Source organism: Ranitomeya variabilis, chromosome 4 (genome assembly GCF_051348905.1).
Source record: "Ranitomeya variabilis isolate aRanVar5 chromosome 4, aRanVar5.hap1, whole genome shotgun sequence".
Lineage (NCBI taxonomy): Eukaryota > Metazoa > Chordata > Amphibia > Anura > Dendrobatidae > Ranitomeya > Ranitomeya variabilis.
In genome coordinates this window covers 95,201,961-95,217,708 of record NC_135235.1, presented here as the reverse complement: position 1 = coordinate 95,217,708, position 15,748 = coordinate 95,201,961, and the positions used below count along the sequence as shown (strand labels likewise).

Sequence of the window (15,748 nt, the reverse complement as noted above, 5' to 3'; positions counted from 1 at the left end):
AAAAAAATATTATCTAATTGGTGGTTGTTTAGCTTTATATTTTCTGTTTTTTTATGATTATAGAGGCTGCCACCTTGCCTGAGCTTTTTAAAGAAGACTTTTCACTAGTGTTGGCATCTTTAACGTCATGGAACACTGGCTGCAGCAATAAATAAGAGTACTTTTTATTTTTGTAAGTTTTCTTCGCCATTTCAGAGATATTAGCTTCTAAAGTTTAAGGTAAGTTTTATGATAAGTCCAAAGGGGCGATTCCAGGGATTCTCCTCTGGAGTCATGTACTTTGTCCCCTGCATGACCAATCATAAGCAGGAGGCATCATACAGGGGAAAAAAAACACAGAGGTCAGATGAACAGGCTTTCTCTTGGGAAATGTAATCATTCCTTATCACTGCACCTACTGTGCAGCATACAGCAAAGCCCAGTGCAATTGCAAACACTTGCAGATTGACTCTCACACTGTATGTGTGTATGTGTGGGGGGCAGAGCTGTGAGAGAAGAGCTGCACTAGCAGAGGTGTTTGTTATCACACTCAGCTCTGCTGTATTCCCCTTCCCCCACATTGCGTTTCCCTGAGAGGAGACCTGGAAGTGTTTGTAATCACACCAAGCTCTGCTTTTTACTACCCAGTAAGTGCAGAGCTCAGGAATAAGAGTATAGCCAGTTTGTTTTTCCTCTGCTTGACTCCTCCTGCTTATGATTGGTCAACATCATGCAGGGAAGAAAATACACAACTCCAGATGAGAATCTCTAGTAAGTCCCAGGTGGGCTTATCATAAATTATAATCTAAACTCTACCAGGTAGTCTCTCTGTAGCAGAAATTAGAAATAAAAACCCATTTTATTCAGCTCTCCTGACAGTATTCTATGATGTGGCCAGTTTACCATGCTCAAACTGTTGAAAGGTCCTCCTTAAAAGCATTTAGAAATATGCCTTTCTGAAGTCACACGGCTTATAGAAAACAATGGGAACATTTTCCTAGGCATGCTCTGTCAGCTGTTCAGGGGGTCACTGTACAGAGATGGAGAGAGGAGAGCTGTGATGTGTCCATCAATTGTTAGAAGTCATTCCTTACCTATATATAGGAGCTATTATCATTACAGGCAGGATTACTGTGGGAAGAAAGACTGCTGAAAAGTGATCTTTACAGAACAAGATGCTTCATCCCATCACGGGACTCCGTAACAACTGCAGTTTCAGTACAGAGCCCGACTTTCTATAATTTGATGCTGTCAAACAAATGTGATGGTAGAAGCCAATTACGGATGATATAACACCTTCAACAGGAAGAGTAGTGGTGGGAAACCGAAAAAGTGTATGAACATAAATTTGTAATGCTCCATTATTTTCAATAATATCCAGAGTAACAGGAGTGGCTGCTGACAGGAATGTCCTGCTGTTCCACCATTGACAAGTCATTTTTACATTGTAAGATGAAGTGCTGCACAGTCAATGAATGCAGTTTTATCCCATTAAAGCAGGGCTGGGGAACCTTTTTCCGGCCAGGGGCCATTTGGAAATTTCTACCATCTTCCGGGGGCCACACAAAAATGATCACCTTGAAAATTACCCCAGTATATTTAGTCAAACAATTAATTACGGTAACTCATCCTCAATAGGACGGCTGGAGCGGATTCTCTTTGGTGCAGCTGTGATGTTAGGTGATACTGATCATATTGCTTCTCACAGCTGCTTTTCCAGGTTTGTGTCGGCCAGGAGAGCAGTCAACTTTTTGTCATATCCTCCCCTCCTTGGGGAGGGGGTTAATACAGCACTGGGAAGGACAGGCATCGCCGGGGAAGCACATACAGTCATGGCCAAAAGTATTGACACCCCTGCAATTCTGTCAGATAATTTTCAATTTCTTCCTGAAAATGATTGCAAACACAAATTCTTTGGTATTATTATCTTCATTTAATTTGTCTTAAATGAAAAAAAACACAAAAAGAATTGTCCTAAAGCCAAATTGGATGTAATTCCACACCAAACATAAAAAAGGGGGTGGACAAAAGTATTGGCACTGTTCGAAAAATCATGTGATGCTTCTCTAATTTGTGTAATTAACAGCACCAGTAACTTACCTGTGGCACCTAACAGCTGTTGGCAATAACTAAATCACACTTGCAGCCAGTTGACATGGATTAAAGTTGACTCGACCTCTGTCCTGTGTCCTTGTGTGTACCACATTGAGCATGGAGAAAAGAAAGAAGACCAAAGAACTGTCTGAGGACTTGAGAAACCAAATTGTGAGGAAGCATGAGCAATCTCAAGGCTACAAGTCCATCTCCAAAGACCTGAATGTTCCTGTGTCTACCGTACGCAGTGTCATCAAGAAGTGTAAAGCCCATGGCACTGTGGCTAACCTCCCTAGATGTGGACGGAAAAGAAAAATTGACAAGAGATTTCAACGCAAGATTGTGCGGATGTTGGATAAAGAACCTTGACTGACATCCAAACAAGTCCAAGCTGCCCTGCAGTCCGAGGGTACAACAGTGTCAACCCGTACTATCCGTCGGCGTCTGAATGGAAAGGGACTGTATGGTAGGAGACCCAGGAAGACCCAACTTCTTACCCTGAGACATAAAAAAGCCAGGCTGGAGTTTGCCAAAACTTACCTGAAAAAGCCTAAAACGTTTTGGAAGAAGGTTCTCTGGTCAGATGAGACAAAAGTAGAGCTTTTTGGGCAAAGGCATCAACATTGAGTTTACAGGAGAAAAAAAAGAGGCATTCAAAGAAAAGAACACGGTCCCTACAGTCAAACATGGCGGAGGTTCCCTGATGTTTTGGGGTTGCTTTGCTGCCTCTGGCACTGGACTGCTTGACCGTGTGCATGGCATTATGAAGTCTGAAGACTACCAACAAATTTTGCAGCATAATGTAGGGCCCAGTGTGAGAAAGTTGTTTCTCCCTCAGAGGTCATGGGTCTTCCAGCAGGACAATGACCCAAAACACACTTCAAAAAACACTAGAAAATGGTTTGAGAGAAAGCACTGGAGACTTCTAAGGTGGCCAGCAATGAGTCCAGACCTGAATCCCATAGAACACCTGTGGAGAGATCTAAAAATGGCAGTTTGGAGAAGGCACCCTTCAAATACCAGGGACTTGGAGCAGTTTGCCAAAGAAGAATGGTCTAAAATTCCAGCAGAGCATTGTAAGAAACTCATTGATGGTTACCGGAAGCGGTTGGTCGCAGTTACTTTGGCTAAAGGTTGTGCAACCAAGTATTAGGCTGAGGGTGCCAATACTTTTGTCTGGCCCATTTTTGGAGTTTTGTGTGAAATGATCAATGTTTTGCTTTTTGCTTCATTCTCTTTTGTGTTTTTTCATTTAAGACAAATTAAATGAATATAATGAGACCAAAGAATTTGTGTTTGCAATCATTTTCAGGAAGAAACTGAGTATTATCTGTCAGAATTGCAGGGGTGTGAATACTTTTGGCCATGACTGTAAATCACTGGAGGGACACAAAGATCGCCGGGGGAGTGGTACAAAGATCACGGAGGGGCACATAGCTGGAGGGGACAGAGTTCACATGGGAGCACAAATATCACAGGGGGCAGGGATCACAGGGGGGCACATAGATCACAGGGGGCAGAAAGCTGGGAGCCACAGATCACAGGGGTGCATATAGCTGGGGGCCAGAGATCACAGGGGGCATATAGCTGGTGGGCACAGATAATAGGGGGGCATATAGCTGGCAGGCAGAGAGATCACAGGAGAAACAGATCACAGGGGGGCACAGAAATCACAGGGGGCACAGGGATCACAGCGGGACATATAGCTAATGGGTACAGAGATCACAAGGGGATACAAAGCTGGGGCCAGAGAGATCACATGGGAGCACATAGCTGGGAGGCACAGAGATCACAGGGGGGAGCACATAGCTGGGGGGCACATAGATCACGGAGGGGCACATAGCTGAAGGGGACAGAGATCAAAGGGGGTATAGAGATCACATGGGAGCACAAATATCACAGGGTGTACATAGCAGGTAGGCACAAAGATCACATAGATCACAGGGGGGCAGAAAGCTGGGAGCCACAGAGATCACAGGGGTGCATATAGCTGGGGGGCACAGAAAACGGGGGGCATATAGCTGGGGGGGCAAAGAGATCACAGGGGGGCACATAGCTGAGAGGCACAAATCACCAGCAGACAGGCATTGAGCTGCCGGCACAGACATCACTCTGGACTCTCTGGCAGCAGATCCTCTTCCAGGACAGAAGGATGGGAGAGCATTGAGCGCTAACCCTGCCGCTAACCCCGCCTACCCTGGCGCTAGCCCTGCCCACCCTGGCGCTAACGCCGCCCACCCCAATTACATCATTTATGCGCAGGCAGCTTTCTGTAATGAACGCTGCATGCAAATGGGGGTTAAAGGGCCGGCAAGATACGGCTGCCGCCCGAGCATTGCGGACTCCGGGGACCTGTCTGTGGGCCGCATGAAAAGTCACCACGGGCTGAAGCTTTCCCACCCCCTGCATTAAAGGCATCCAATGAACTTGTAAAACTTAGCTGCCATGACCAGGGCAATTAAAGCCAATATATTTCTGTATACACCAATGTCATCATGGCCTGAATAAGAAAGAACCATGTATACAAAAATCAGACAACCACAAAATGATTTTTTTTATTACCTGCTCCATATCTATGCTCTTCCTCTTTCTTGAAGGCCTTGATATTTTCACAGTAACAGGAGAGTCATCACCATGATGTTTTATTTCCATTTTATTAGGCTTCACTGGGCTAAAACGGATTTCCATCTGAGGTTTTGGAAATCTGCTGGTTTTTCCATTCTCTGTAGAAATCATAGAGGAGTCTAACACTACATCCGATCCATCCTGTGACTATTTATTGAAAAAAAAAATAAAGAAAAAAAATAAAAGATATTATCATTATTCTTTTAAACATTGGACATAAAATGTCTGCTAGACTGATCTTTCCCTGCGGAGAATTGATTAAAGAGTGTTCCCAGAATCAGAAATTAGCAGCAAACAGTCCTGACTGACCTTACATAATCAGCCCGGAAGCTGCCACAAAGTAAAGAGGACGCAATATAGTCAGTATTATTTTATAGTCAGAATACTCAGAATTTTTTTTTGGGGGGAAGTTAATTTATTTATTTTTGAATGGACATTTTCTGCATGTCTGACGGTTGCATCTCTTGTCGGTACATGCTTCCTAACTCACCTGGATGTCAGATGCACAATCAGCAGTACTGGAGGTGGAAGATTTCTTTTCTTGGCAATGTACTGCAGATTGATCGTGTGGCTTCATCACCTGCACCACCAAAAGAACATTATCACGATCTCCAAGTAGCAAAATTGTGCATTGAAATGGTCAATAGAGTCTAATACACAGACTATAACGCAAGATCACGACATCATAGGTAATGCTTCTGTAAACGAGGATACACATATGTAATCATGCTCCCTAATTATATTTACAGTACAGTAGTAGGAATGACTTTACTAATGGAAACCATTCACATCTTAGTAGTTCAGTACAATGTATGTCCTATCTAGTTTCCCCCAGAGATGATTGCTGATAAGTGCGGGTGAAAGGCATTTGACCCCCCACAGACCTTATACTGAAGACAGGCTGTTAATATAAAAATACTAGAAAACCCCTTAAACTGTATGTTTGTGCAGGAAATCTTGCCTTCATTGCCAGAAAAATGACGTTCAAATATTATAACCATGAATCAAATATATACAAAATTTTCTACTTATTTAAAGGGAATGAGTCAGCGGGTTTTTGCCACCTCAACTTACAGGAGCATAATGTAGGCAAAGAGATGCTGAATGCAACAATGTATCACTCAGTTTACTGGGTGTAGCTGCTCTGACGCAATCAGAGCTTTTAGATATAGCATAAAGCAAAGCAGATAAAGCTGGCCCCGCCCACACCACAGCAACCCCGCCCACACAAAGTTCATAGACAGCGAGCTGCTTATCACAGAAGAAGGGGGCGTTGCCAGACAATGTAGTCCGGCAAAGTTAATCTTTAAAGATAAATCTTTCACAGTTAGTAAACAGCACACACTTTTGACAAGTGACACATCCCTGAATTCTGCGTTTCACTCTCTCCTGCTCCTGTTGTCTTCTGATTACATAGCAAAAAACCTGCTGGCAGATTCCCTTTAACAGTGGATCAGGATTGGACGTTCATTTTAAGACAAACACCAGTTGCGTTTTTTTAGAAGATCCATCAGCAAAATAGCACAATCCAACCAAGTCATAGACTTCCAATGCTTGGAGCTACCTTCTCGGCTGCAGTCGTGGCTGAAGGTTGGGAAAGTTCCAGCTTGGCTAGCTTCTCCTGATACTCCTTGATGGTGGCTTCACTTGCAACCAGCTGCCTCTTCAATTCTTCCACAGCAGAAGATTCCTAAGTTATTATAACAGTCAACTTTAAATTAAAATAAAGGCCAAGAACAGTTAAGTAATGTAGAAAACCAATTTATGAAATACATAACTGAAAATGGTAGGTAGTTACACCTTATAAGTAGGGAAAGGGAACCTGCTGGTAGTTGGGGGCCACTAAATACCTCCACTTTGTTACATAGCTGGGGTCTAGGTTTCCAAACCAGTCCATGTCAAAATGGGCCTTTTTAGCATTAGGTAGTGAAAGGACTTTTGTATGACCAGAAAGAAGAGCCTGGACCAGAGATCGAGCCTGGACCAGAGATCGAGCCTGGACCAGAGATCGAGCCTGGACCAGAGATCGAGCCTGGACCAGAGATCGAGCCTGGACCAGAGATCGAGCCTGGACCAGAGATCGAGCCTGGACCAGAGATCGAGCCTGGACCAGAGATCGAGCCTGGACCAGAGATCGAGCCTGGACCAGAGATCGAGCCTGGACCAGAGATCGAGCCTGGACCAGAGATCGAGCCTGGACCAGAGATCGAGCCTGGACCAGAGATCGAGCCTGACCCAGAGATCGAGCCTGGACCAGAGATCGAGCCTGGACCAGAGATCGAGCCTGGACCAGAGATCGAGCCTGGACCAGAGATCGAGCCTGGACCAGAGATCGAGCCTGGACCAGAGATCGAGCCTGGACCAGAGATCGAGCCTGGACCAGAGATCGAGCCTGGACCAGAGATCGAGCCTGGACCAGAGATCGAGCCTGGACCAGAGATCGAGCCTGGACCAGAGATCGAGCCTGGACCAGAGATCGAGCCTGGACCAGAGATCGAGCCTGGACCAGAGATCGAGCCTGGACCAGAGATCGAGCCTGGACCAGAGATCGAGCCTGGACCAGAGATCGAGCCTGGACCAGAGATCGAGCCTGGACCAGAGATCGAGCCTGGACCAGAGATCGAGCCTGGACCAGAGATCGAGCCTGGACCAGAGATCGAGCCTGGACCAGAGATCGAGCCTGGACCAGAGATCGAGCCTGGACCAGAGATCGAGCCTGGACCAGAGATCGAGCCTGGACCAGAGATCGAGCCTGGACCAGAGATCGAGCCTGGACCAGAGATCGAGCCTGGACCAGAGATCGAGCCTGGACCAGAGATCGAGCCTGGACCAGAGATCGAGCCTGGACCAGAGATCGAGCCTGGACCAGAGATCGAGCCTGGACCAGAGATCGAGCCTGGACCAGAGATCGAGCCTGGACCAGAGATCGAGCCTGGACCAGAGATCGAGCCTGGACCAGAGATCGAGCCTGGACCAGAGATCGAGCCTGGACCAGAGATCGAGCCTGGACCAGAGATCGAGCCTGGACCAGAGATCGAGCCTGGACCAGAGATCGAGCCTGGACCAGAGATCGAGCCTGGACCAGAGATCGAGCCTGGACCAGAGATCGAGCCTGGACCAGAGATCGAGCCTGGACCAGAGATCGAGCCTGGACCAGAGATCGAGCCTGGACCAGAGATCGAGCCTGGACCAGAGATCGAGCCTGGACCAGAGATCGAGTATGTACATCTCCATTCCATTCATTCCCTAAAGGGCAGCAAGAGATAGTCAAGAAAGATATTCAGCCATTTCCACCAGTCCTACAAAGAATGAATCGAGAAGAGCTGTCCCGTGACAACAACTTATCACTAGTGATGAGCGAGCATGCGCAGATAAGTGCATTAATAGAGCAGCTTTGGTGTGCTCTAATAAAATGTTCGAGTTGCTATAGCTGCATTTCTCGTGGCTGTTAGATAGCTGCAACACATGCAGGGAATTCCTAACAAAACAAGCGCATGCTCAGATAAGTCCTTATCCGTGCACGTTCGCTTATCGCTAGCCCTGCATGTGTTGCGGCTGTCGAACAGTGGTGAGACATGCAGCCATAGTGCCTCAAACATAGCATTCAAGCATACCGAAGATACTCTATTAATGCGTGAACATGCTCGGATAACACCTTATGAGAGTGCGCTCACTCATCACTACTTATCACCTATCCAAAGCATAGGTGCTTATTGCTGGGGAGCCCCCACATATTACAAGAACAGGGGTTCCGATTACATGGAGCACAGGTCGGGCATGTGCACCGACGCTCTATTCGATATCTATGATACTGACAGATATCAGAGTGCGGTGTTCAAATTTTACCATAAGTTTCATAGACTTTGAATGAAGCGGCACAAGCTCAATCTCTGCTTCATGTAAACAGGAGACACAAAATTTTCATTATCGTGAGTGGTGAAAAAATTAAAAAACAATGGCAGTATTGAGTTTTTTCATCCTTTCACTTCACCTGGATTTTCCAACTTTTTCATTGCATTATATGATATGATGAATTTAGTGCATGGTGTCATTGAAAATTACAACTTGTCCCACAAAAAACAAATTCTTATTTGGCCACTTTGATGGAAATTAAAGGGAACCTGTCACCCCGTTTTTTCGGTATGAGATAAAAATACTGTTAAATAGGGCCTGAGCTGTGCATTGCAATAGTGTAGTTTGTGGACCCCGATTCCCCACCTATGCTGCCGAAATACGTTACCAAAGTAGTCGTTTTCGCCTGTCAATCAGGCTGGTCAGGTCAAAAGGGCGTGGTGTCTTCCCCCAGATTTTGCGTAGTTTTCCGTTGGTGGCGTAGTGGTGTGCGCATGCCCAAGGTCCAGAATCCTCTGCCAGGGGATTGAAAAGAGTGCGCTGTTCGTTATTTCATTGCTGATCGGTGGGCGCGGCCATCTTCCTTTGGCCGCGCGTGCGCAGAAGCGGCGCTCTGCTGGCCGCGGCTTCAGGAAAATGGCCGCGGGATGCCGCGCGTGCGCAGATGGATATCGCAGCGGCCATTTTCCTGAAGCCGCGGCCAGCAGAGCGCCGCTTCTGCGCACGCGCGGCCAAAGGAAGATGGCCGCGCCCACCGATCACCAATCACCAATGAAATAACGAACAGCGCGCTCTTTTCAATCCCCTGGCAGAGGATTCTGGACCTTGGGCATGCGCACACCACTACACCACCAACGGAAAACTACGCAAAATCTGGGGGAAGACACCACGCCCTTTTGACCAGACCAGCCTGATTGACAGGCGAAAATGACTACTTTGGTAACGTATTTCGGCAGCATAGGTGGGGAATCGGGGTCCACAAACTACACTATTGCAATGCACAGCTCAGGCCCTATTTAACAGTATTTTTATCTCATACCGAAAAAACGGGGTGACAGGTGCCCTTTAAAAAGTTATGGCTCTTGTATGGAGGGGATGAACAAATTGAAAGCGCAAAAAATAAGTCCTGAAGAAGTTAATAAAGAAAGGAAATGATAGCACATCACAGAGAATTATAGAGTATAGTGCACATACTGGAGGGGTAAGAACGTCTCCTCTATTAGAATTTTTAAGGATTTCAATTTCTTTCTCTTTTTCTGCGTTGCTGGAGAGTAGGTTTTTCAGTTGCACTTCCAGTGCGGAGAGGAGACTGTCCCGCTCTTCTCGCCACTTCTGCAGCGTATTCTCTTTCTCAGCCAGCTGAGCAGAGAGCTGCTCCTACAGGAGAGAGTGAAGATGTGAGGAAAAGTATGGAAGCATGCTCAATGAAATATCTTCATTCCTAGAAAAGGAAAAGCTTTACCCTGGGCACATGACCGAAACTCAACGACTCCACGTGCCAGCATGTCTAGTTATGCTATACGTTCATATATCAGCATGTCTAGTTATGCTATACGTTCATATATCAGCATGTCTAGTTGAGGTCAGAGCAAAGTACTGTAGTGCGCAGGCGCTGGGAAAGGTCAGAGGCCCGGCGCCTGCCCACTGCAGTACTTTGCTTTGCCCTCAACAGGACAGACAAAGTACGCCTGCACCGGAGCCTGAAGACAAGAAGAGGACATCATCTGATGAAGATGGAAGGCCCCGGACCAGCAGCCGTACCGCCCCTGGGTGAGTATAATCTAACGTCTTTTTCTCATCTTTTAGGATACATCGGGGGCTTATCTACAGCATTACAGAATGGGCTTAGCTCACCCTCGATTTTGGGGGTGACAGGTTCCCTTTAAGCAGAACACCATATGAAGACCCCCACAGGTCGACTGGAAGCACAAGCATGTCATTAACTGAAAACTACAAAATCAGATTTAACAACCACCACAAGATGGATTTCATGACCCCGGGTATCATCTAAATCACTGTAACAGAGCCGAACTGACACGGTCTGTGGTTTACTGAGCAAAATCCTGATGACAGGTTCACTTTAATAAATAAAAATGTTAGTGGGAGGCTTCTTTATTGGAAGAAACTGCTGAGTGATTTGGGTGTATTTTCTACATTCAGTGCACCTTCAAAGAGAACAGAAATAAAGCTCAATGCTTAATACATGACTTGCATTAAAGAATAGATTTCTCAGAAAAGGCTAGTTTTCCAGCAGTAGTAACTTTTCTGACTCATTGACAGGCAGTGATTTACTTCGGAAGTGTCTGCTTCACACATGACCCAGAGAATCCTTGGGAATTATGAGCAGCAGAACTCACATTATCCCTTCAGTTACACCTATTAGGCACGGTAATCGCCTTAATAGTCATTTATATTATACACAGCCACATAAGCGTGCACAGGTAAGTCATGCAGTGCCCGAGAAACATTGGTTAGACATTTTGCTGAGATAATAAAAACAGCAATATGGAATGTTTTCCAACATATCTAAAATTGTGCAAAGATAATGTACGGTCCGTATAGATGCAAGAATGAATCCACTCACCAGTCCTGCCTGCTGCTTTCCATAACGCTCTCTTTCATCTGCAAATTTTCTCATCTCTCGATTCCTTTGACTCTCCGATTCCTTAGCCTGAGCAATAAGAGTCTTTCTTTCGTCGAACCATTTCTTTTTGTCACTGTTACATTTCTCTTCAAGTACCTATATAATTATGGAGAATATAAAGAACAATAATTACCAGTAGGTATTTACTGGAAAAAGATGAGACAAATTAGATTTTTCGAATTTGATTTTTTTTCCCCACCACTTAAGTGAAAAAACAAAAACAAAGTATAGAAATTTGGTATTAACCTGCAGAATCATATTGCCACATCATGTTTACAGCACTGTTGATGATGTGTAAACAAAAGCCCAAAAAATGTAATTGCACATTGTTTTTATTTTTTTCTTCAATTTTACTGCACATGGAATTTTTTCCCCTTTTTCTAGTACATCTAATGATGAAATAAATGGTGCCAATCAAAACTACAACTGATCCTGCAACAAACAAGTTCCCATACACCTATATGAACCGAAAAATGAAACTTATGGGTTCTGGAGTAAAACAAAAAAGGACAAAAAACCCAACAAAACACAAAAGTGCAAAAACATAAAATTGCTCAATCGAGAATGGGTTGAAAATAAGTAGCAGAAGGGTTTCAAGGCAATTGACAATCACAAGAACCGTATGGGGACTCTGGTCAGGTATCAGATCAAACATCACATTTCCGTAAATGTATCAAGCTAGACGTGACCCTCAATCATTACAGACCCCCTCAGAAAGCCCATAGTTTGGTACTGACACCCCCATCTATGCACCGGCCTATCAGATTTACCTGTAGTTGGTTCTGCAGCTTGATGACTTGAGTCTTGCTAGTTTCTGAGTTATTGTTCACTTCTCTGCTCAGCTCAGGAACATTTTCTTTACCAGATATTTTCTCTCTATACTTTTGTTTCCACAGCTCCAGCTCTGAATAGAAGATTACAGATGAATACATGCACAAATGTTAGAACATCTCAAAAAGAATGGCCACATATATGCACGGCAGTATACGCCATCTCCCGGATTCAGGGAACACAGAAGGACAGATGCATTATCTGTATGAAATCTGGGAGGACAGAAATTGTTTACGCTTAAAGGGAACCGGACAGCAGATTTTTCCCATACGAGGTAACGAGGAGTCTCTGCTGATGTCATGCTGATTGACAGGCGTCTCCCAGCTGCCTACTGTCATTGAAGGGAACCGGTTGTCAATCAGCATGACGTCGGAAGTGACGGTCGTTCGTCAGAGCAGATCCGAAAAGATGCCATGTTGACACGAGGTCAAAGGAAACAGGAAAGTCACTTCCTGAGCTGGAAAAGATCACTACACGACAGAATAGGCAGGTCGTTAGCAACTGATTATGTGGCTAAGTACTTGCTCTCAAAGGAATTTAGGGAAACCTTGCCTAAATTAATAGTACAAGCAAATATGAGAAACATTGTAATATATATTATCAGAAAGATTGACTTCTTTCTCCCCCTCCTTTCACAACTAACCATACAGTCTGAAAAATACAGCTCAAACATGTCACAGCCAAAGCACCATGGACAGCCAGCACACTGAGATGTCAGGTTACATCATCAATTAAATGCTACTTAGGGTACTGTCACACTCTGCAACTTTCCAACGATCACGACCAGCGATACGACCTGGCCGTGATCGTTGGAAAGTCGTGTGGTTGCTGGAGAGCTGTCACACAGACCGCTCTCCAGCGACCAACGATGCCGAAGGCCACGGGTAACCAGGGTAAACATCGGGTTACTAAGCGCAGGGCCGCGCTTAGTAACCCGATGTTTACCCTGGTTACCAGCGTAAAAGTAAAAAAAACAAACAGTACATACTCACATTCTGGTGCCCGTCAGGTCCCTCGCAGTCTGCTTCCCGCTCTGACTGAGTGCCGCCGTAAAGTGAAAGCAGATCACAGCGGTGACGTCACCGCTGTGATCTGCTTTCACTTTACGGCCGGCAGTCAGTCAGAGCGGGAAGCAGACTGCGAGGGACCTGCCGGGCACCGGAATGTGAGTATGTACTGTTTTTTTTTTTTTTTTTTACTTTTACGCTGGTAACCAGGGTAAACATCGGGTTACTAAGCGCGGCCCTGCGCTTAGTAACCCGATGTTTACCCTGGTTACAAGCGAACGCATCGCTGGATCGGTGTCACACACACCGAACCAACGATGACAGCGGGAGATCCAGCGACGAAAGAAAGTTCCAAACGATCTGCTACGACGTACGATTCTCAGCGGGGTCCCTGATCGCTGCTGCGTGTCAGACACAGCGATATCGTATGGATATCGCTGGAACGTCACGGATCGTACCGTCGTAGCGACAAAAGTGCCACTGTGAGACAGTACCCTTAGACTGGAGGAGGAGGAAGGAGCAGAGTGATACACAAGAAGAGAAGCGCACAGATCAGCAGATTGCTAGCAAATTATCTAGCTTCTCGGTTCACAGCCTCACAGCTCTGCATCTATATATATATATATATAAGAGGCATCGTGATTACTCGCTAATCCCGCCCCCTGCACAGTAGCTCCGCCCCCACACATCACCACACATAATCCCGCCCCCCCACCACATTACCACACAATCCCGCCCCCCCACCACATTACCCCACACAATCCCGCCCCCCCACCACATTACCACACACAATCCCGCCCCCCCACCACATTACCACACACAATCCCGCCCCCCCACCACATTACCACACACAATCCCGCCCCCCCACTACATTACCACACACAATCCCGCCCCCCCACCACATTACCACACACAATCCCGCCCCCCCCACATTACCACACAATCCCGCCCCCCCACATTACCACACAATCCCGCCCCCCCACATTACCACACACAATCCCGCCCCACCCACATTACCACACACAATCCCGCCCCCCCACATTACCACACACAATCCCGCCCCCCCACATTACCACACATAATCCCACCCCCCACATTACCACACAATCCTGCCCCCACATTACCACACACAATCCCGCCACCCCACCACATTACCACACAATCACGCCACCCCACCACATTACCACACACAACCCCGCCCCCCACCACTTTACCATAGATAATCCCGCCCCCCCACCACATTACCACACACAATCCCGCCCCCCCACCACATTACCACACACAATCCCGCCCCCCACCACATTACCACACACAATCCCGCCCCCCCACCACATTACCACACACAATCCCGCCCCCCACCACATTACCACACAATCCCGCCCCCCACCACATTACCACACAATCCCGCCCCCCACCACATTACCACACACAATCCCGCCCCCCCCCCCACCACATTACCACACAGAATCCCGCCCCCACCACATTACCACACATAATCCCGCCCCCCACCACATAATCCCGCCCCCCCACATAACTACACACAATCCAGCCACCCCACCACATTACCACACACAATCCCGCCCCCCCACATTACCACACATAATCCCGCCCCTCCATTACCACACGAGGCTCCGTCCCCCAACATTACCACACGAGGCTCCGTACCCACACATTACCACTCGAGACTCCGTACCCACCACATTACCACACATAATCCCGCCCCCCCACATTACCACACATAATCCCGCCCCCCACCACATTACCACACATAATCCCGCCCCCACACATTACCTCACGAGGCTCCGTACCCACACATTACCACACGAGGCTCCGTCCTCACATTACCACACGAGGCTCCGTCCCCACACATTACCACACATAATCCCGCCCCCACACATTACCTCACGAGGCTCCATACCCACACATTACCACACGAGGCTCCGTCCTCACACATTACCACACGAGGCTCCGTCCTCACATATTACCACACGAGGCTCTGTCCCCACACATTGCCACACGAGGCTCTGTCCCTCCACATTACCACACGAGGCTCCATCCCCACACATTACCACATGAGGCTCCGTCCCCACACATTACCACACGAGGCTCTGTCCCCACACATTACCACACGAATCCAGTTTGCTTTTGATTTTACACTGTGAATAAAATGTATTAGTATTATTCTGATTTTCAATTATTATTATTATTAACTTCATGTTAAGTTAATTTACCACCTGCGTAAGCGCTATTGAATGTTGTCATTATTTACTTTAGTTTAATCACTAGCAGCGTTAACTAGATAGCAATGAGCATGCCGAGCGGTAGCCGGCTGGAAACAGCTAGTTGCTGTATAATGGAAGCAGCAGCATGGAATACAGGTGGGTGCTGCAGAGAATTAGGAGCAGGATTCACTCTCTTTCTGGGTGCTGTGTATGGAGACATTATAGAAACTAGTCCTCTCACTAAATTAAAGAGCCCTAAAAATTGGAGACGTATCCTACATTTCTCACCAACTTTCCACTCTAAAGGTTCCAAGTCTTATAAAAACCAAACATTCTGCTATTCCTAATACACAAGTGCTTACTCTGAAAATTTGTCACAGATGACTTTGTGAGCTTTAAGTGAATCAAACCTGCAGCTCACATCCTATCGAAATATTACCATATATTGGAAGATAACTTGGGCACACTACCCAAAAAGTGCAATGTCCAATGTG

The 15,748-nt window shown here is 46.5% G+C and overlaps 1 protein-coding gene across 3 annotated transcripts in view; it reads right to left on the bottom strand.

The window, feature by feature from the left end:
- KIF20B (kinesin family member 20B) overlaps positions 1-15,748 on the bottom strand; it is a 190,227-nt gene that overhangs the window by 21,585 nt on the left and 152,894 nt on the right. For all 3 annotated transcript variants that reach the window (XM_077258943.1, XM_077258940.1, XM_077258941.1), the window contains exons 25-30: positions 11,965-12,098; positions 11,135-11,290; positions 9,745-9,927; positions 6,263-6,388; positions 5,189-5,278; positions 4,636-4,845 (exon numbers count right to left, since the gene is read on the bottom strand). In XM_077258943.1, coding sequence (XP_077115058.1) covers positions 4,636-4,845; positions 5,189-5,278; positions 6,263-6,388; positions 9,745-9,927; positions 11,135-11,290; positions 11,965-12,098 — 899 coding nt within the window. The remainder of the gene's footprint in view (positions 1-4,635; positions 4,846-5,188; positions 5,279-6,262; positions 6,389-9,744; positions 9,928-11,134; positions 11,291-11,964; positions 12,099-15,748) is intronic.